This window comes from Rhinopithecus roxellana, chromosome 18, assembly GCF_007565055.1.
Source record: "Rhinopithecus roxellana isolate Shanxi Qingling chromosome 18, ASM756505v1, whole genome shotgun sequence".
NCBI classification, from domain to species: Eukaryota; Metazoa; Chordata; class Mammalia; order Primates; family Cercopithecidae; genus Rhinopithecus; species Rhinopithecus roxellana.
Genome location: NC_044566.1, coordinates 94,524,239 through 94,546,721, shown reverse-complemented (window position 1 = coordinate 94,546,721; position 22,483 = coordinate 94,524,239). Strand labels below are relative to the sequence as shown.

At 48.2% G+C, this 22,483-nt stretch overlaps 1 protein-coding gene across 2 annotated transcripts in view; it reads right to left on the bottom strand.

Moving 5' to 3' along the window:
• STK24 (serine/threonine kinase 24) overlaps positions 1–15,709 on the bottom strand; it is a 139,290-nt gene extending 123,581 nt beyond the window's left edge. For both annotated transcript variants that reach the window (XM_030922253.1, XM_030922252.1), the window contains exon 1: positions 14,982–15,709. In XM_030922253.1, the coding sequence (XP_030778113.1) occupies positions 14,982–15,023 (42 nt within the window). In that variant the 5' untranslated portion in view covers positions 15,024–15,709. The remainder of the gene's footprint in view (positions 1–14,981) is intronic.
• Positions 15,710–22,483: the final 6,774 nt, after the last annotated feature.

Below are 22,483 nucleotides of genomic sequence, written 5' to 3'. Positions count from 1 at the left end.
AGAGATGGGGTTTCACCATGTTAGCCAGGATGGTCTCAATCTCCTGACCTCGTGATCCGCCTGCCTCGGCCTCCCAAAGTGCTGGGATTACAGGCTTGAGCCACCACGCCCAGCCCGGAGAACTAGTTTTCAACCGAAGTTGTTTAAACTATGTGATCACTTCAAACGATGACCGCTTCATGCCTCCAGGGAAATGAAATCCCATCCCACAACATCCAAGGCTGGTACCAATGGCCCCAGGTCAATTTTGGGAGTGTGTACCCAGAATACCGATGCTATTAGATGGCACACTTCAATCACATCCTCTGCCTTTATTCTTCAGAGATAAACACAGGCAGTCAGGGGACCGAGGCCAGGAAATGCAAGTAGTTTCACTTCACAGAAGCTCGTCTTTTCTTGCAGAAGACAACATAGGAGAAGGCATTCTGAATGACACAAGCTGTTTTAGAAAGACTTCAGATACTTCATTAACAAAGGGAAAAAACAACCCAAACCTCTGTAACTTCCCTTCCTGACATGGTCAGTTCCCTAAGTCTGTATAATGTGCTGTTTACCCTTGTATTTGAAAATGCCGTATAAAACACTTTTCCAATTCCTCATGTAATGAATTGTAACAAGCCTCAGAAAAACTACAATGCCCTTAAAACCAAAAGCAAAGCCAAAAACCCCAAAACCCTAAAATAAGAAAGCCTGGTAAAATCAAAGTCTAGCCAATTTCAGTACACCCTAATAACAGATGACATTATTAAAATAAACAGGGGGGAGGGGGATAACAGAGAAATAGAGATCACTTCTGAATCAAAAGTCAAATCAACTATACATAAAAGCCAACATCCTAAACACTGAAAACTCTACTGATATGAAACACTTTTTCCCATTCTGAAATACACGTATAGTATTATATTTAGTTAAGTGTTAAACACAACAGCTACCGAGAAAAGAAAATCAATTTTAACCAAAGATGGTCATTTTATCAGTGGGAAAAACATGGGAGGGTACGCCCTTCTCACCCCTGCAGCATCCCAGCACCTGGAGCTAAGAGGAGCTGGACAGATGATACAGAGCTTGCTCGGGGGCTTCCCTGTACAAGGGCTCCCTGGGCAGAGAAAGGCAAGGAAGGGCTACTGAGTCGGAGAATCCTGCAGTGGCTGAGCAAGGGAAGGGGTAGGTTCAAAGGCCCAGGAACAGGCGCTGAGCTTTGGAGGACCACAGGAAGCTGAGCCCACCCGGGGCAGAGGGGCTGAAGAGCAGAGAGGAGGAAGCTGGGTATTAAAAATGGCCCTGAGTTCTAGGCTTCACTTACATTTGATCAGGAAGTCAGGAGCAGCACCCAATACCACAGTTAAGAAAAGTTAGGCCGGACGTGGTGGCTCACGCCTGTAATCCCAGCACTTTGGGAGGCCGAGGCGGGCGGATCACGAGGTCAAGATATCGAGACCATCCTGGCTAACACGGTGAAACCCCGTCTCTACTAAAAACACAAAAAAACTAGCCGTGCATGGCGGCGGGCGCCTGTAGTCCCAGCTACTCGGGAGGCTGAGGCAGGAGAATGGCGTGAACCCAGGAGGCAGAGCTTGCAGTCAGCCGAGATCACGCCACTGCACTTCAGCCTGGGCGACAGAGCAAGACTCCGTCTCAAAAATAAAAAAAAGAAAAGAAAAGACAAGTTATCCCGACACATCTGAGAATTATCAGGGTCAGAGCATTTGTTCTAGTTCAGGGTTTTCCAAAAGGACTACTGCATCCTAGGTCTGAGAGATGCACTGCTTATGAAATAAGGTTCCAAGTGGCATACAGTAGTGCAAGCCTGTAATCTCAGCTACTTGAGAGGCAGAAGCAGGAGGACTGCTTGAAGCCAAGAGTTCGAATCCAGCCTTGGCAACATAGCGAGATTCCCATTTCTAAAAATAAAAATAAGGTTCCAAGGTCAAAAAGACATGGAACACACATCCTCTGCCCCCAACAGGTTTATAAATACTTGCTAAAATAGTAAAGGCTCTAATGAGTCTTATAATTAAAAGCCTATTCAATTCTCAAAGTTAGGTCAGTGGTTCCAAAGTCAGTCTTTGGAAATACAAGCCATAAGCTGCAAGCACTGACTGTAGCTTGCTCGCTTTTCAAATGGGCAAGGCTACTGTGTGCTTCACTAGAGTGGGAGCAATGGGGATTCAGGGCTCTTTTTAATTCTCCAGAGTAATGGTTCTCAAAGTGTCATCCTCAAGGTGGCAATACACCAGGACACTTGTCCAAAATACAAACTCCCTCTGAGACGCCCAGAATCAGAAACTCCAGGGCAGGAGGGCAGAGCCCGCAGTCTGTAGTATATCAAGCCCTCCAGGTGATTGGTCTTATATTCCATTAGACGGCTGGGCGCGGTGGCTCACACCTGTAATCCCAGCACTCTGGAAGGCCAAGGCAGGTGGATCACTTGAGGTCAGGAGTTTGAGACCAGCCTGGCCAACAGGGCAAACAAAACCCTGTCTCTACTAAAACTATAAAAATTAGCCAGGCGTGGTGGTGGGTGCCTGCAATCCCAGCTAGTTGGGAGGTTGAGGCAGGAGAATCGCTTGCACCCGGGAGGCGGAGATTGCAGTGAGCCGAGATCATGCCATTGCACTCCAGTCTGGGCAGACAGCGAGACTCCACCTCAAAAAAAAAATTATATTCGATTAGAGGGTGCTTATTCAGTTACTTCTTCACCATCCAAACAACAGTCTGGCCAATACCTGAAAGGCAACGAACAGAAGTCAGTCAGCAGCTCCATGCCCACCCTAAGGAGGTGGGGCTCAGCCTCACTACAGAGAATGGAGATAAAGGAACAGGGAAAACATCTGAAAGTCCAAGTCACCGCCCCCCATACCCACAATCCTAAATTCCAGGAAGCCGGTTAAAAATAATCCAGGAACAAGTTTCCCGATCAGGAGGAGTGCGCAGACAGCACAGTGCCAGCCTGGTGGGCTGAAGGCCCAGGGCTCCCTCTGCTCCAGCACCAGGCGGTGGGCATGGGGGTGGCGGCCAAGGCCAGCTACCTCCTCTCATGCAACCACCACCAAGAAGGCCTGGCCCCTCGGGCACAGGACCACAAGGACCCACACCACCAGCTGCCCACCCCGCTGTGCCAGGCACCCTGCCAGCCAGAAGCATGCCAGACTAAGGGAGAAGGACCTGCCCCCAACAAAATGGAGATTTTTTTTTTCTCAAAAAAAAAAAAAAATAAAGAATAATAACAAAACATAAACACACTCTTCTTTAAAGGTTAAAAAAAAAAAAAAAAGGAAATAAAAATGCCCAAAACACCCCCTGTTCACAGCCCTGAACTGAGCTGGTTTCACAGAGGCTGGAGGGACAATGTGATGGTCAGGAAAGCAGAGCTGTGTTGGGGATGTGGTGCAGGGAATCTCACATGCCAGGGAGCGCACAGTCAGGAGGAAGGAAAAGAACACACATGCTGGCCTCCTAGTCAGGGCTTCCGCCCCAGTGACGCTGTTTTCTAGCCGAGGCCTTGGGCAGGTTTCATAAGCCTCGGTTTTCTCATCTGCAAAATTATTCTGACAGTCGTTAGCTCAACAGAGACCCTGAGGGTTCACCAAGGGACCTGACCCTCCCTGAGGAAAACTCAATCAAAGCAGTCCCCTTCCTACAAGGCTTCCAAATTCCAAAGATGTTTATTTTCTAGTCTGACATAAATCCAGCCACGCCACAGGCTCAGTAACTCCTTCCATCTACCCACAGCAAGCAACAGGGAAGCAGGTGGGAGAGGAAACCTCTACTGCAGAACTGCTGAAGAAGCGAGGCTTTGTGCTACCAGGTTTTTCGTGTGAATTACCTCTCAAGCAATACATGGTACCAGGAAACTGCATCACACATACTAAAGGAATACTCAAACAGTACCTTTCTTTATCTGGAGTTCAGAGGGCAGTTTAACAACTTTGAAGTCACCACATTGAACACGTTTCCAAAGTTCGACGAAACTATACCTAAAATAACTGCAGGCTAAGGCTCAGTCTCCAAGTTCCAGACTGTTTTTCATTTCTACTCAATGGCTCATTGCTGTAAAATTCTACCCAAGAAATTACTCTGTCCTTAAGCAAGAAATCACTTGAAGGCTATACCCCAAAGAAGAGCTTTCCCTGTTTAGATACGCACCCTTCAAGTCCTCCATCCATTAACATGCTATGGATTTATGGCCAGCGCTGTGCGGTGCCCCGAGCGCACAGACATCACTCCCAGACATGGTTCTGTGTCCACCACTGACTCTGCAACATGCAATCTGCCAACACGTGGCCACTGGAACAGCCACATAGCACCCGGGCCGTCTGACGGGCTATTCGGCATCTGTGGCACCCGTGTGCCCCACCCAGTCCTGCACCGACCACCATGGAACATACGACCAGACTGATGCCACCTCCGTCCTGCCAAGAAGCATATACTCAATTCTGGACCGGGGGTTGGAACCCCAAAGCATCATAAACTTAAGCAAGCGTTTCTCCAGAGAGATCCTATGACGCTCCCAGACATGGTTCTGTGTCCACAGGATCTCAGCACGAAAAACATGAGAGAAACAAGAGCATGTTCTCAGTTCAAGGTGGGGAGGCGGAGGCCACTGACCAGTAGAGAGATGGAAAAATAAGCAGACATGTATACTGCTGTTTATTTACAGCAGGAGAAAACAAGAGGCACAATCTCATGATGAAGACAACAGAGGCTCCGAGATCTTGCCCGCTGCCCTGGCCCAGCAGTCAGTCCTGGCCCTTGGAATTTCTTCACCTATAAACTGAAGAACTGCAATTTGGAGGGAGAGGGGTCACACAGAGAGCTGCATCTAGCTGGGTCAATCCTGAAATCCCACTAAAATCATAAATCTAAAAACCACCACATACCTGAAACGGAGAGAAGACAACTGCAATGAAATCTCAGAAGCTGGAAAGTCGGTAGGGGTTTTTTTTGGTTCTGTTTTTTTAAAGAAAGGAGGGGGTGGGGGGGAGTAGAGGAAGACAACACTAAACTGGAGGTGCAGAAAGCAGAGAATTTTTTTTTTTTTTTTTTGGAGGCGGAGTCTTGCTCTGTCACCCAGGCTGGAGTGCAATGGCACCATCTCAGCTCATTGTAACTTTCACCTCCCGGGTTCAAGCAATTCTCCTGCCTCAGCCTGCCAAGCAGCTGGGATTACAGGCGTGTACCACCATGCCCGGCTAATTTTTGTGTTTTTGGTAGAGAAGGGGTTTCACCATGTTGGCCAGGGTGGTCTTGAAATCCTGACCTCAAATGATCCACCTGCTTTGGCCTCCCAAAGTGCTGGGATTACAGGCGTGAGCCACTGCACCTGGCCAGCAGAGAACTAACTTAACTCACAGTGCTGGACCCCCAGCTCTCAGGAATGACCGCACCAGGTCCCTCTGCTGTGGGAACGAGTGAACCAGACAGAGCCTCAAAGTCAGCTACGGAAGTGGGTAGACAGTCAGACAGCTTGCCCCACATCTCACAGCCAGGCTCCCAAAGTCAAGGAAATGATGGAAAATATACTATCTGCAAAGGAAGGAAAAATTAAGGATATATGGACCAGGCCGCAGCAGACACAGCCAGAAGCAGAGGCAGCATATTTAAAAACAGGGAATGAAGGCCGGGCACAGTTCCTCACACCTGTAATCCCAGCACTTTGGGAGGCCGAGGCGTGTGGATCACCTGAGGTCAGGAGTTCAAGACCAGCCTAACCAACATGGTGAAACCACATCTCTACTAAAAAATACAAAAATTAGCCAGGCATGGTGGTGGGCGCCTGTAATCCAGCTACTCGGGAGGTTGAGGCAGGAGAATTGCTTGAACCCCGGAGGCAGATGTTGCATTGAATGGAGATCACGCCATTGCACTCCAGCCTGGGTGACAGAGCGAGACTCCATCTCAAAAAAGAAAAAAGAACATTTGAGGGCCGGTCCAGAAGGTTCACTACCCAAGTAATAAACTTTCAGAAAGAAAGAACACAGAAAATGGAAGGGGGACAGGGGGTGGGGGGAATCAAAGAAAAAAATCAACAGAAAGACCTGAGTCACTTAACAGAAAGGGCCTAACCAAGTATTTGTCACGAGAAACGAAAACAGCCCCACTCCAAGACGCATAATTGTGAAACTTCAGAACACAAGGAAAAAGTTCAGATCCCATTAGGTCCAGGAAGAACAGCACAGCCTGCACACACAGAAGCCGGTGCTGGCGGGGCCTCCATCTTCAACAGCAACACTGGAAGCTAAAACACAGTGCAGAGACACCTTTAAAATTCTGAAGGAAACAGCCGGGCGCAGTGGCTCAAGCCTGTAATCCCAGCACTTTGGGAGGCCGAGACGGGCGGATCACAAGGTCAGGAGATCGAGACCATCCTGGCTAATACGGTGAAACCCCGTCTCTACTAAAGAATACAAAAAGCTAGCCGGGCGACGAGGCGGGCGCCTGTAGTCCCAGCTACTTGGGAGGCGGGAGGCAGGAGAATGGCGTAAACCCGGGAGGCGGAACTTGCAGTGAGCTGAGATCTGGCCACTGCACTCCAGCCTGGGCGACAGAGCCAGACTCCGTTTCAAAAAATAAAATAAAATAAAATAAAATAAAATTCTGAAGGAAATGAATGTCCACCCTGCAATTTTATACCATGCTAAAATATCAACTTAGGAAGAAGGAAAAAAGAAATTTTTGAAAAGCCTGTCTCCCACGTTGCCTGTTCACAGAAAATAGCGCACTATATGCCCAACCAACACCCTGCATAAGCCAAGAAAGACAATGACAGGCGAGACAAAAAAAAAAAAAGATATTCAACACAAGAGAGCAGCAGAAGGACCCCAGAGGATGAGGGCAAAGGAAGACCAGAGGATGGGGGCGGCACAAGAAGCACAGAAGGGCCGGGCGCGGTGGCTCCAGCCTGTAATCCCAGCACTTTGGGAGGCCGAGACGGGCAAATCACGAGGTCAGGAGTTCGAGACCATCCTGGCTAACACGGTGAAACCCCGTCTCTACTAAAAAAAAAAAATACAAAAAGCTAGCCGGGCGAGGTGGCTGGCGCCTGTAGTCCCAGCTACTCGGGAGGCTGAGGCAGGAGAATGGCGTAAACCCGGGAGGCGGAGCTTGCAGTGAGCTGAGATCCGGCCACTGCACTCCAGGCAGGGCGACAGAGCGAGACTCCGTCTCAAAAAAAAAAAAAAAAAAAAGAAGCACAGAAGATATGCAGGGGACGAAGGGCACAGGTGCCCACTGGAACTTCCTAAGACAAGGTTGCAATAATTGCAGAGTGCTGGGATGCATGAGCTGTTAAGTATTACCAAAAGAAAAGAATTCCAAAAGAGATCTGATCAGTAACGATGGCTGAGTAATAACGGCTGGGCTGTGGATCAGTCTGCAGTCCATCAGTGTACACACTGCATTCTGACCTCACTGACATTCCAACATCTCTGCTGGAAGAGAGAGGGGAGTCCATGTGAGGAAAACAGGCAAGCAGAAGAGAAGTAAATCCTCATCCACAGGGTCCAAAGTCTATAGACCACACCTGAAACCAGAAAAAAAAAAAAAAACACACAGGCAGCAATTTTTTTTTTTTTTTTTTTGAGATGGAGTTTCACTCTGTCACCCAGGCTAGAGTGCAGTGGCACCCTTTCAGTTCACTGCAACCTCCACCTCCCAGGTTCAAAGACTTCTCCTGCCTCAGTCTCCCAAGTAGCTGGGATTACAGGCGACCGCCACCACACCCAGCTAATTTTTTGTATTTTTAGTAGAGATGGAGTTTCACCATGTTGGCCAAGCTGGTCTTCAACTCCTGACTTCAAGTGATCCACCCGCCTCAGCCTCCCGACGTGCTGGGATTACAGGCGTGAGCCACGGCGCCCAATTTTTGATGTTCCTCATAAATTAAGGAGTAACAAAAACAAAAATCAACCAGGAGAGATCAAAGGGGCTGCCCTCAGGGAATAAGAAATAGAGGGAAGTGGAAGCAGCTGCTATCTTTCCCAACCAACCTTACAAAACTACCCATTAGACATTCCTAAATAAAAACTAAACAAAATCCTAAGTAATTACAAATGAAACAAAGGATGTGCACCTGTAACAGTTCTTTCAAACCTGACAGCCTAAAATTCTCTTTAAAAACAGGAAGAGACGGCCGGGCGCGGTGGCTCAAGCCTGTAATCCCAGCACTTTGGGAGGCCGAGACGGGCGGATCATGAGGTCAGGAGTTCGAGACCATCCTGGCTAACACGGTGAAACCCTGTCTCTACTAAAAAATACAAAAAAAAAAAAGCTAGCCGGGCGAGGTGGCTGGCGCCTGTAGTCCCAGCTACTCGGGAGGCTGAGGCAGGAGAATGGTGTAAACCCGGAAGGCGGAGCTTGCAGTGAGCTGAGATCCGGCCACTGCACTCCAGCCCGGGCGACAGAGCAAGACTCCGTCTCAAAAAAAAAAAAAAAAAAAAAAAAAAAAAAAAAAAAAAAAAAAACAGGAAGAGACTTAAAATAATAGGAAGATAAACCCCAGCTACGTATTTGGTAAGCATTAATTTAAAACCTGAAATGTTCCCACAATGTATTCAGATATCAATAGGGCGCAGAACAGAAAAGGTTTCTCTTGCTGACGAAGAACCCTCAAAAAACACAATGGAAGGTCTCTAGAGTCAACAATGTTGTTCCCTGGGTGCGCATAAAGTGACTGGCAACCACCAATTTGGGATGTTTCACAGTTTGTACCAAGCAAAGGCCTATCTCAGTTTATTTCCCCTAATAAACTGAGGAGCAAACCAGGGAGCCATTTAGGATTAAGAAACTCCATAGTCAACCTCAGGAGGCAGGGTTTTTTTTTGTTTTTTTTTTTTTTTTTTTTTTTTTTTTTTTTTTTCCTTTTCTCAAAGCATTTGGCACTGAGATTTTTATAATTTCCACTGCAAAAACATAATTATGGGAAATGAGTGCTACAAACCAGTCTGACGACAGCGGCTGATTCTACGTGGCGAGCCATGGATAACAGAGTGCAACTTCTGTTTCCTGCACTCACACCAGCCACAAGATTCCATTAATGATAATCAGCTGAGCTAAGGCATTAAAAAAAGCCACAGAAAGGTGGGCTGGGTGTGGTCCACTTCCTGCAGGTAAGGAGCTGCCACAAGGGCAGCTCTGAATCACCGGGAATAATCACCCAAATAAAGAGCTAAGTGACCCATTTCTCAGGACAGCACTGGACGCCTGGACTCCGGCTTTAGAGTGTGTGTAACTGCACAAGCACAGCAGAAAGCAGCAGTGACCACCGACAGGCTTCTCCCCTCAGTAACTGTTCACCCTACATCTTGCACCAGGGTCCTCGAAAAATACTGAACTGAAAATGAACCTCAACCTGCACCACATTAGGCAGTTCAGCTACACGCATCAGAACGTAGCTCCAAGAAGAGCATCCAAGTCAGTAAGAGGGAGGGAATTCACTGCTTAGCGCAGGGCCACTCTGCTCCGTTAGCATGCTAGAAAGTCTAATCTGACCAATTCCTACTTGAAGTTCACTTGGTTCTATGTGAAATGCTATCAAGAACACTCACTCCCAGATCCGAGACTGGACTCCTCCAAAAGTTTCGGTTTTTCTAATTTAAAAAAACCTTGTGACCATCCTCCCCCTCAAAAAAGAACACTTTCAAGCATAACAAATTCTTACCATTGTTACACTTTGGAACACCCAGTAGTGAAAATAGGTTTGTTTTTTGACACTCACATAGACAACTAACAGTAACAAAACAGTAACTAACAGTAACTGAGTACTTTCCTTATTACTCTTTAGCATTGATCAGCAAAAAGGATCACAGAGCAAAGGGAGTAATGAAACACTATAAAATATTCACTGAGAGTTCAAGTCACCAAGCTGAGTGAACAGTAAAAAAAATCCACCTAGGCTGTCCTACTGACACCTGGGCCCCCCACTCGCATCCCTGGACTTCCCCTTCCCTGAAGTGCTGCAATGCCTTCTAAAGGGGCACCCAGCACTCCTCACACCTGAGAAAGCAGGAGCCCCACAGGAGATCATCTGCTCAAAAATGTGCCATACTTCCTGCTGTCTACAGATCCAAGGCCTCCCCCAGGTCTACGGGCACCCCACTGCCCCAAGGCAGGCAGCCGACCTCTTGAAAACAGGATGGACTGAGGCTCTGAACTCTGCCTCCCACAGCTCGGGGCACCATACTCTGCAGGTTCCCCAGTCCAATGCTGTCAATCACCACAGCACACTCCACAGTTCAGCAAGTCCCTGAGGTGCTCTCGGAACCCACGTCTCAGAAGTCCTGACTCTCCACACCCAGTGACACACCAACCTTCCCCCAGGGTGCAGATGGTAACAGGGTAACTGGGCAGGCATCTCCCAAGGAAGGAATGGAAAAGGACCTGTGGAAATGTGACACTAACAAGAAAAAAAAAAGTACAAGAGCACTTAAGCCACAATTAAATGCAGCTGTCCTGTGTTTGCCTTCATTTCCCAGACTCCCAGAGTGCACAGGCTTCCCTAGGGTGAGCAGAGCACTTGAGAAAAGCTCCCTATGTTCCCAAACCGGCCATTAGACACCCGTCTCACGACCCCGATGCAAGGGGCATTCTCAGCAAAGGTCTATTTATCCAAGCAGCAAGAAAAACAGAAGGGGAACGAGGGGGACAGGATGATGTTAACAAGGAGAAACTTCAGGTTTTTAAGCTATTCCTCTAAATTATCTGAGTTTTCAAATACGAAACTGTGTTAAACTTACAACTTCGAAACACGGTAAATTAACCAGGCCCTGCAATTTGCAATACATGTGACGTATATAATTCAGTATTTTTCAAACTGTGGGTCAGGAACAGGTGGGCTGTGAAATCAATCTAGTGTTGCAACCAGCTCTTTTTTTAAATGTACCACAACAGCACATCACAAGCACAAGCTGAGCATCCCTGATCCAAAATGCTCCAAAATATGAAACTTTTTGAGCGCCAACATGACTCAAAGGAAATGCTCATTGGAGCACTTCTGATTTCGGATGTTCACAAGTATATAATGCAAATATTCCAAACTTCGAAACACTTGTGGTCCCAAGCATTCTGGATGAGGGATATTCAACCCGTAGTAAGGATTAGTGCTGTCTCCTGAAACTTGTTTTTTATCCTGATGTAAAATTTATTTCTTACATGGGTCACGGTCCAGAAAAGTTGAAAAGTGACTGATAAAATTTGGTAACAGAAATGTGCAAATCGAAATCTCATTTTTAAATCACATTTCTGCGAACTCAAAGCCGATTGGCGTTCCTGCCTCCATCCGAAGCTTTCCTTTTAACCTCAATTGAGTGAAACAAGAAATGCTCAATGAAAGATGGAGTACTTATAGTCACAGATCAGCCTGCTTTCTTTATGTTTACTTGTCGTCACTACATTCATTCAGTTTATGATGTCTATTTTTTTCCCCTACTGAAATATAAAACTGGGGTTTAGGAGAAAAAAAGGAAAGGCTTCAGCAACTTTCATTAAACATTTACTTAAAGTGGTAACCTCATTCAGATCTACCACTTTCTATCCCTCCCCTAGGATCTGGCAGATGGAAGTTCAATAAGGGCTGCTGATCGAATTAAAAAATCGGCCTCCTGTTTCTAGTTTATTTGGCCAATCCAACTGGCAATGTGATAAACTTTAATGTTTGTAAAAGTAACCATACAACAGTCACACTGCATGGTGAGTGGGAGCAGGAGGAGCAGTAGTTTCCAATAACAAATCTGCCATATATGATCCAATAACAAATCTGCCATATATGATCTCACCTTGGTCTCTACATCTACAAAATGGTATAATGTCTACATCTCAAACGGTACCAGTAAGAATCAAGAGGCATAAAAATGATTTGCAAAACACGGAAAAATGGTGTTTATACTTACATGGTTGTTATTTTTCAAGCATCCTTGCCTAGGCCTAAATTCACTCTGCTTTTTTTTTTTTTTTTTTTTTTTTGAGATGGAGTCTGGCTCTCTCACCCAGGCTGAGGTTCAACGGCACGATCTCAGCTCAATGCAACCTCCGGGTTCAAGCGATTCTCCTGCTTCAGCCTCTCGAGTAGCTGGGACTACAGGCCTGTGCCACCATGCCCAGCTAATTTTTTTGATTTTTAGTAGAAACGGGGTTTCACCTTGTTAGCAAGCATGGTCTCAATCTCCTGACCTCATGATCCGCCCGCTTCGGCCTCTCAAAGTGCTGGGATTACAGACTCTGCTGTCTTTCTAAGCCAACTCCTTATAAGCCCTGGTCAGGAGACAAGAAAAAGGGAGGGCTATGAGGCCTATCACGGCAAGCCATAGAAGAGATATGGACTTCTCTCCTCCCATTTAGCAGACAACAGTCGAAAGCGGGTGTGCTTTTAATTGAATCTTCAGCAACAACTCTTAGGGAAGCCTCCTAGGCCAGTAGCAACTGCTAATTTGAAGTAGAAAATAAATGTGCTTGTTGTTTTTCTTTATTTTTTTATTTTTATTTTTTTTTTTAGGCGGAGTCTTGCTGTGTCACCCGGGCTGGAGTGCAGTGGCCAGATCTCAGCTCACTGCAAGCTCCGCCTCCCGGGTTTACGCCATTCTCCTGCCTCAACCTCCCGAGTAGCTGGGACTACAGGCGCCCGCCACCTCACCCGGCTAGTTTTTTGTATTTTTAGTAGAGACGGGGTTTCACCGTGTTAGCCAGGATGGTCTCGATCTCCTGACCTCGTGATCTGCCCGTCTCGGCCTCCCAAAGTGCTGGGATTACAGGCTTGAGCCACCGCGCCCGGCCACTTGTTGTTTTTCTTTTGGGGGGTGGGGAAGGAGAAAAGAATGTTCTTCCCCGAATGATACACTGTTACCATACAGTCTGTAGATGTACTTAGGTACAGGAATGACTGGCAGAAGCCAACTTTCCTACCTCTAAAACTGTAAAACTGTAACAGCTAAAAACCTGATCATCTTTTCTCCTAAGAAACACTTACCATCTTTTATACTGAGAAAACAAAAACAGTTCCCATGTAACACAATCTAACAGATACATAACAGTTGAGAGGCAAAGTTATTAAGGAAATGTATCCTCTTTTCCCAAGATTTAAGAATTCTGATCCACTCAAAAAAAAAAGGACAAAAAATGAAAAGGTGAGATACTAGATATCACCTGGTAACCATCTGATACTGACTTCACAGCACCAGCCAAAGGGGCTTTAGTACCTTTTCAAACTGATTGGCTATCCACAAAGGCCAATTAACTTAGCAAGTGAGGCATTTGTGCTAGACTCCAACCTGATGCACATGGTATAAATGTCAACCTAAAGGAAATATTGATAAAAGTTTTTTTTTTAAATCATTACAAGAGTCCTTCTTGCTCGACTGGTAAGAAATTCGTTTTTTCACCCAGTTCACTCTGACCTACACACCTCTAAATTCATACCAAAGCGGCTTTAGGAAATACCAAGAAACCACATCTGATTGTTACCCAGCAGTCAGCAGAAGTTTAGGTTTTGAATGCATGCTAAATTCAATGCTCCTTAAACGAGACTCGACAAAAGAATATTCTTCAAGCATCTTCCCAGTCACTCTTTAGATACTGTTACTGCTTAAATATATATATTTAATTACTGCTTAAACATTTATATACACACATATATATACTGCTTAAATATATACATACATACATACACACACACACACAGTTGGAGTAAAATTCTAGCTGCCATTAAAAAGGTAACTTTGAGTTCTTATTTTTCCAGAATTCAAACGTGAACAGTGAAATCCAGTTTTCTTTTTATGGTTTCAAAAAAAGAAGGGAGAGGGATGATCTCACTGGAAAAGGCGGGCAGACTCCAGAGGCAGTCCCAGGTCTGGGCACTGTGCTTCTCAGCCCTCAAGACACAGGGAAGGAGCCTGTTGGTATCTATAAACCAACCGGTAATCTACTTGGATGCTTTTGGTTTTCTTCCAAAACTTAATGTTCACTCAGCTAGACTGGGAGAGCAAACTTTCATGACATACCCTAATTGTATCCTAAGATTTCAATCCTAAACATTTTGCCACCATTTCTGCGCCTACAAACTTTACAAGAGTTACCCAAGGACGGTGGTTTTGTTTTTGAAAGGGATAAAAGCAGTCCCCAACGGCAACAAAAACAACAACAACAAAAATCCTTTAACTTATACATGTAAATTTGAAATTCAACTCCTCCCCCATCCCCCAAAAAGTCACTGGTAGGCCAAGATGTCACCAAGTACCGAAGGAGAGGTTTACTGGGCGAAGAACTCCTGTAAATGCAACCAAGTCTCAAAGTGAAAGTCCAGGGTCCCGGGGCCAGGCCGCGCCCGGGACCCCGGTGCGCGGCTGTCCGAGGGATTCCTCCTTCCAGCAGGTTTGCAGCTCGCACTTCCCCCCGGACCGCAAGTGCACGGGGGCTCCAGGCAAAGCCACTCCAAGTGGAACTCGCGGTTACACCTTCCTCCACTCCGCCCTGCCTACTCCGCTCGGGCCCGGACGAGTCCAGGCGCGCTCCCCGTCCCCGCCCTGCCCAGGTCTCCCGCCCGCCCGCCCGGGGGTGGGGGACGAGCCTGGGGGGCGCGTCCTGGGGGCCGCCGCCAACCCGGCCCGCACGCAGGGCCCCGGGACCCGGCGGGGGCCTCCAAGGGCATCACTCCACCTCACTTCTCCCGGGGAGAGGGCCACCCAGGGCCTGCAGCTCCGGAGAAGTGTTGGAGCGAGGGGAGCGCGTAAGACGAGGCGCCCGCACCCCCACATCCGGACCCAGGCCGCGCTCCCTACGGCTCTTGCACGCACACGCCTGAGACCTCGGTCGCCAGAGCCGGCAGGGACGTCGGAGGCTCGGACTCGGACCCCCGGCCGAGCTGGGCGCGCGGGGAGCCAGGCTCTGGCCCGACCCCGGCCAGCTGGGCGTAGGGGGGGCGCCGTGTGGATACTGCCAAGTTGCCGCTTCCGCCCCGGTCGCGCATCCCGGCCCCGCGGCCCGCGCCCGCCTACCTGCATGCCGGGCAGGCCCGACTGCACCGGGGAGTGAGCCATGGCGCTCAGGACGGCTACTTCCTGGCACGGGACGGCCGGCCCGCGGCGATCCGCGCGGGGCGGCGAGGCCCGCGGGCCGCGCGCAACCCTCGGGCGGCGGGGCCGGCCGGAGCCCGAGGCCACCCCAGCCCCGGCGGTTCCCGGCCGGGCGGCGGGGGCTCAGCTGCGGGTGGCGGGCCGCGTCTCCATGCACGGCGCCGGGGAGGAGCTGCTGGGGGCGCGGGGCCTCGCGCGAACTGCCGCCGCCGCCGCCGCCGCCGCTGGGCTGGAGCCGGGCGGCCTGGGCCCGCGCGCGCTGGCCGCTGGAGCGGGAGTGGGCGCGCACAGCCCGCCGAGCCCGCGAGCGCCGAGCGCGTCCCGCCCCGGCCCGGCCCCCGCGCCCGCCCCCACGGCCCGGCCGGGGACCCCGCCCCGCGCTTCCGGGAGGGGGAGGGGAGAGGCCGGTGGCCGCGCGGGAGCCCTAGGCCGCAGCCGCCGCCGCCGCCTGCCGGCCCGGCCCGGGTCCCAGCTGCTCCCGCGGCGCTCCCACGCCCCCGCGGGCGGGCGGCTGGGCCGGGAGGGGGCCTCGGCTGGGGCGGGCGCCGGGAGGGACCGCGTCGGGGCCGGAGGCTGGCCGTGCGCCCACCGGGCCGGCGCCGGGGAGAGCCTGGGCCGCGGCCTCCTCTTCACGCCAGCCAGCCCACTCCGCCCCGGCGGTCCCTGGGGAAACGGGCTCCGGGCGAGCCCCCGAGGGCAGGGTCGGGGTCCAGGGGCAACTGGGGAGGGAGAGCGCCCCGCGGGGCCTCGGCCGGTGGCCTGTGCCAAAAGGCCGGGCAGAGCTGCTTCGGTGTCTGGGTGAAGTTTCCAGCCAACCCAAGAAGGAAACCGAAAGGGGAGAGGCCGAGAGAGAGGTTGATTCCTAGCGCTTTCGTTACCGAAAACAGCCCCGCTGGGGCTGCTGGGCTGGGAACTTAGCTAAGTAGTGAGGAGGCTGAACCCCACCATCTCTGGAGTCCTGGAGTCCGCAGCAAGTCGGGAGCACCCACCCACGAGGAGGGGAAAATGGGGTGCAGAGGGCAGGGAGGAAGGGAAGAGAATGGAAGGAAAGCGCGTCTGAACTTCGAACTGCAGCCCTCTCCGTCTCTTTCCTTTTCCTAGGAAGCTCCAGGCCCACTCAGCACCAGTTCTGTTTCCTCTTTTCAACTGCTTTCTCTCTAGCTACTGAGGGGAAAAGTCAGGATGGAGCAGGTCCCTCGGCCTCCATAAAGTGTTTTATTACAGTCGCAAACAGTAGAGCGGCAGCCACCCCAGTGATGACTCCCTGCCCCTTAGATTATAGGGACGCTGGTACCTCATTCATGCTCATAAGTGGCCATTTTGCACCCTGGCTGGGCGAGTTAGGCAGACAAAATGAGCCCCCAAAAGTAAAGGCCTCCATCAAAGTAAGGAGTATTTCTTTTCTGAGGCGTCATTGTATTTCATCCACGAACATTAGTTTCCCCGGGTGCCCTGGATCTGACACAGAGTAGGATGCTAACATCTAATCCCTTCTTTCCCTTTGGAAAGATGAGTGTTTTTTCTCGGAGTCCTAGGGAATACCTTAGAATACCTCATGGTTGTCTCTGGTACACCCATCCCTTGAGGAGCCCTGCCACCCCTAAGTAGGCTGCAAAGAAATGCAAAATTAAGGCCGGGCGCGGTGGCTCAAGCCTGTAATCCTGGCACTTTGGGAGGCCGAGACGGGCGGATCAAGACGTCGGGAGATCGAGACCATCCTGGCTAACATGGTGAAACCCCGTGTCTACTAAAAAATACAAAAAACTAGCCGGGCGCGGTGGCGGGCGCCTGTAGTCCCAGCTACTCAGGAGGCTGAGGCAGGAGAATGGCATAAACCCGGGCGGCAGAGCTTGCAGTGAGCTGAGATCCGGCCACTGCACTCCAGCCTGGGCGACAGAGCGAGACTCCGTCTCAAAAAAAAAAAAAAAGAAAAGAAAGAAATACAAAATTAAGAGAAATATGAACCCTGATACCCACGAACTTAAAATCGTGTATAAATTTTGTACACCTAAAAAATGTGGTACTTAGGCCGGGCGCGGTGGCTCACACCTGTAATCCCAGCACTTTGGGAGGCCGAGGCAAGCGGATAACGAGGTCAGGAGATCGAGACCATCCTGGCTAACACAGTGAAACCCCGTCTCTACTAAAAAATACAAAAAACTAGCCAGGCGAGGTGGCGGGCACCTGTAGTCCCAGCTACTCGGGAGGCTGAGGCAGGAGAATGGCGTAAACCCGGGAGGCGGAGCTTGCAGTGAGCTGAGATCCGGCCACTGTGCTCCAGCCTGGGCAACAGAGCCAGACTCTGTCTCAAAAAAAAAAAAAAAAAAAAGTGGTACTTAAAGACATGAATAGCAAAAGAAGCAAGAATGTGAACCTTTAAAAATGTTTCTACTTTTTAGCCCAGCCCAGGAATTCCACCTAAAGTGACATATCCTAAGGCAACAACCAAGAAGTGTGGAAGAATGCACGTGAAGAGACACGTGATGTTTAGAATCCTGGGGAAACTAGGAGCAGCCAAAAAGTCTCACAGAGGTTAAGTAAATAATAGCATTTTCATACAACGAGTACTATATAGTCATTTAAAATTATGTCTTTCAGTATCTAGTAATGGGGAAAATGTATTCATTATATATTAAAGAAAATGCAGGGTACAAAACACTGTATATAGTCTGATCTCAAACTACTCTATATATTTATATATATGATATACAGACACACAGTCATGCATTGCTTAACAATGGGTATACATTCTGAGAAATGTGTCCTTAGTTGGTTTTATCACGTGAGCATCATAGGGTGTACTTACAGAAACATAGATGGCATAGCCTACTACACTCCTAGGCTATATGATATGACCTGTTGCACCTAGGCCACAAACCTGAACAGCATGTGACTGAACTGAATACTAGAGGTAATTATAACACAATGGTAAATGTTTGTGGATCTAAACATGTTTAAGTATAGAAAAGGGACAGTAAAAATTTTCTTCTGGGGTCAGCAGAGCCAGGGCAATAACCTGGCACCAAGATAAAGCGGAAGAAACCGGATGAATGGACAGAAATGTCTGGATGCTGCTCTGAGGCATTACTATGGTAAATGCTCAGAAATCACTTTGCAGTGGCTAATTGCCAGCAAGTGAGCCACAGCAGATGGGGGACAAAGGCCCATAGTACCCTGGGTATAAAAAATAACCGGAATCCTAGTTTGTGTCCTGAGGCTAGTGAGGCTCAGAACAGGGAGGTTCCGGCAGGATGTAACTTCTCTGGACACAGTGACTTGCATCCATTAGCTGGTCTGTTGCCCTGAACCCAGTTTATCTTCTCTCTACGACTGACCATCGTTTCATCATTAGACCACATTCATACTGTTGAGCACCCTTCTCATCGAAAGAAAGGAAGGAAGCAACATGGGAGTTACTGGTTCTACTTGGCCCTATGCAGGCAGTACTGAGTATTCCCCAGGGCAGAAGTAGGTCTCTACCTTTTTTTGTTTTTGCAGAACAGAGATGATGCACAGGGCCTGAGCCTGGGATCAGATCTGGTGCAATTGCTTATTACATTCATTCATTCACACCTTTTTTGAATACCAACTATTAATACATGTCAGATACCCAGTTCAGTACTGGGCCTATCAACATTAGATCCTCAGGTGCCTCTTACCCCATCCTAGGGACTTGGTCTCCCAGAATCCTAACTTTGGGTGAATACAATACCATAATTGATTAAACTTAGAGTGGCAATAGCTATCATTTCCGCCAAGGAAAGAAAAGGATCATCCTCTCCCCTGCTTCCTCTTGTCACTTTCCCTCCACCCCCAATGTATGATTACAACAGGTTATACACTACCGTAAGTCCAGAAGGAGATTATGAGAGTCTCCATAGAGATGATGCATTTTATGGTCTCCATGGAGATACTAACCCATTGAGTTATTTACTTATCCATTGAATTATTTTTCTTCCCCGGTCCTCTTTGTCTTTTGTATTCACTTAAGGACATCAATCTGGCAATGAATTATGCTCTGAAATATATTCTGGACCACAAAGAATATTTCCATACCCCTATATGGAGCCCCTCCAAATATAAAGGCCCTATGTATTTGCTGCCCCTAAGCTAGTTTGTACGCACTCTCAGCAGAGCTCAGAGAGGAGCAGAAAACAAGAATTCCACAATCAGTCCCTTCACTTTTCTTTCTAAGTTGAAAAGATAAACACCCCCAAATGCTGCTTTATAAAGAACAGCTAGACAAGTAGAGCATTAGCAATTTAAATTCACAGATTAAAGAAAGGGACTTACATGGTGAACTTTAAAGGGAGAAACAGGAGTAGCTTGGATAAGTAACTAACAGAAGGCTTGACAAATTTCTACACATGTTCAGTAGGTGAAGACAAATTATCAAGATCAGTTTAAAGAAGAATGTCTAGTCATTGTTGGATGACACAATAGCAAGAAAAGGTATGCCAAAGCCCTAGAAAAAGATCCCAGCTACATTGAGGAATGGTGCTACTGAGGTTTCATTCCGTGGGTGGAGAGCTCAGAGGGCAGGCTCTTGCAGGGACATCACCCTAAGTAGGTTTTCGGTTGCACCCTGCCTTAGTTTGCTAGGGCTGCCATAACAAAGAACCACAAACTGGATGGCCAAAATAAAAGAAATTTATTTCCTCCCGTTCTGGAGGCTGGAAATCCAAGATGAAGGTGTCAGCAAGGTTGGTTTCTTCCAAGGTCTGTCTCCTGGGCTTGTAGCAGCCAGCTTCTCCCTGTGCGTTCTCGTGGTCTTCACTGTGTGTTCCTGTGTCCTGGGCTTGTAGCAGCCAGCTTCTCCCTGTACGTTCTCGTGGTCTTCATTGTGTGTTCCTGTGTCCTGGGCTTGTAGCAGCCAGCTTCTCCCTGTACGTTCTCGTGGTCTTCACTGTGTGTTCCTGTGTCCTAATTTCCTATTTATTTATTTATTTATTTATTTGAGATGGAGTCTCGCTCTGTTGCCCAGGTTGGAGTGCAGTGGCGAGATCTCGGCTCCGTGCAACTTCTGCCTTCCAGATTCAAGCATTTTTCTTGCCTCAGTCTCTTGAGTAGCTGGGACTACAGACAAGTGTCACCATGCCTGGCTAATTTTTAATTTTTAGTAGAGATGGGGTTTCACCATGTTGGCCAGGCTAGTCTCGAACTCTTGGCCTCAAGTGATCTGTCTGCCTCAGCCTCCCAAAGTGCTGGGATTACAAGCATGAGGCACCACACTCGGCCCTAATTCCTTGTTTTTAGAAAGATACCAGAGTCATACTAGATTAAGGCTCATGCCAGTGACTTCATTTTTGCTTAGTTACCTCATTAAAGTTCCTATCTCCAAATACAGGCACATTCTAAGGTACTAGAAATTAGGACTTCAACATAGGAAATTTGGAGGGACACAGTCAGCCCGTAACATACTCCTTTTTCTGCAAATGCATGTCTGGTCAGCCCCCCCTTTAACTGGCTCTTCCAGGCTCAGCTTCAGGAACGAGAGCTTCCTTCTCCCTTGGCAAGGCCTGTTGGACCTTTCTGCATGCTTCACATTGCACACTTCTGCTAATAAGCATTGCTTCATATTTCCTTGGGCGTGGGCCTTAAACTTTATCTTGCATAGAAACCAGAACACTAGTCTCCAATCACTGTACAACTGAGAGCAGAAACCGAGAATGCATAGGTGTTTGCTTGACAAAATATTCCTGATTAAAAGAAATCATCTGGAACACATGACAAAACTCTGCCAGAAAACGGTTCAGAATATTTTGCAGTCCTATCCATACTCAGTTCAGGCAAAAGGTTGTTTAAACAAGATCTGTCTTTCTCCCCCACTGCCTCCGCCCCTGTGTTGGGAGGTGCAATTTACCAGGAGAGTTGGGGGCTGAGCCTCCAAGGGGGCTCTGTTGCACATGCTCTCGGCTGCAGTTCTGGGGGCTCACACCAGGGAACACAAGGCTGTTTAGAAGGACTCACTTGAACAAGCTCACTAGAAAAATTCTCCTGTGCAATTTTGCTTGGCAAAGAACCAATTAACAGGGCTTGTCGCCCTCTAAACAGTGGCCACTTGACCCTGCCAGTCAGCTCATAAAGACTTCAGTATGCAAAGATTCATCAAGAGCTGTGTGTGTAGATTTCCCTCCCTCCTGAAGCTGGGTTTGCTTTCAGACATATCCAGAAAGGGCATACATGAAATCATCCCCAGAAGGATGATGTCATCCAGCCTACAGTCACACAACTGCAGTACCAGTTTTTAAAAGCTCTTGGCCCTGTTTTCTGACAAGGAACACAAATTGTAGAAAATCATTTTAATTTTCACTTCAACCAGATCCAGGGGATTATGTGCTTGAAGACCTTGTACAAGCACACAAAGGTGAAATGTGTCTGTGAGTTGCAGATACTCGTTCCAGAATGCATCAAACTTAAGTCAGCTTAAAATCATCACAAAAATGTTGACCTACACACTACCCTATCATCAAAGCTTCACCTGCAAAAAGGACAAGCATGTTGTCTTATACCTTAATGTTCCTGCCACTTTTTTTATTTGGTTTCCCAAAGAAGCTATGTTGGAGATACTGTTAGTCAGAAGTCTTTGAATAACAAATGACAAATACTTAGCTCAGACCTCTGTAAGCACAAAAGGGACATTTTAGTTCAGCAACAAAAATCAACACTTGGCTGAATCAGGCTTGGATCAATCCAAGAAGATGAGTTCAATGATAAAATCAACTCTGTCTTCCTCTACCTCTTACCTCTTCTCAGCCTCTCCTTGGCTTCCTCTCATCTAGGTTCTCTAGGTATGGTGTCAAGAGCTGCTCCATGTGGTCCTTGTAATCCCAGAGAGAAGAGAGTGACCTTTTCTTACCCAGTGCCTGTACGCCAAATGTAGTGGAGGAACTCACATCTGTGCGTGTCCGTTCTTGGGACCACAGTGATGGAAGAGTCCAATCTGAATGGCATAATGGAATAATGGAATGTGGAAGGGGCAGTTCCCCCATGCAAAGAAGATTTCTGGCCTACTACATCCCACTTCTTGGCTGCCCAGACATGCATGTACACATACGCACGCGTGTGCACACACACACACACACATTCTCTTTTTCCATGTGTATAACTTCTTGTGTGTACTCCCCAAATAATACATCCAGCCCATGTGTAACCATTTATACACTCACCTCTTCCCCACAGCGAGTCAACCCTACCGCCTTCTACTGAGGCCATTCATTTCCTGGTCCAGGGGCTTTGGACAATCTGGCTTTCTCTTTTTCAAGCCGAGACATGGCTCTTCGCAGGGCAGCAATCTCCAATTGGTAAATGTAAACACCCTTCATGTGTTTAAAATATCATGGAGGAGGGTATGTTTGAAAACTACCTTAAAAACTCTCATTTGAAAGGAAAAGAAAAGGAAAAGAGCAGGCATCTATCAGTCC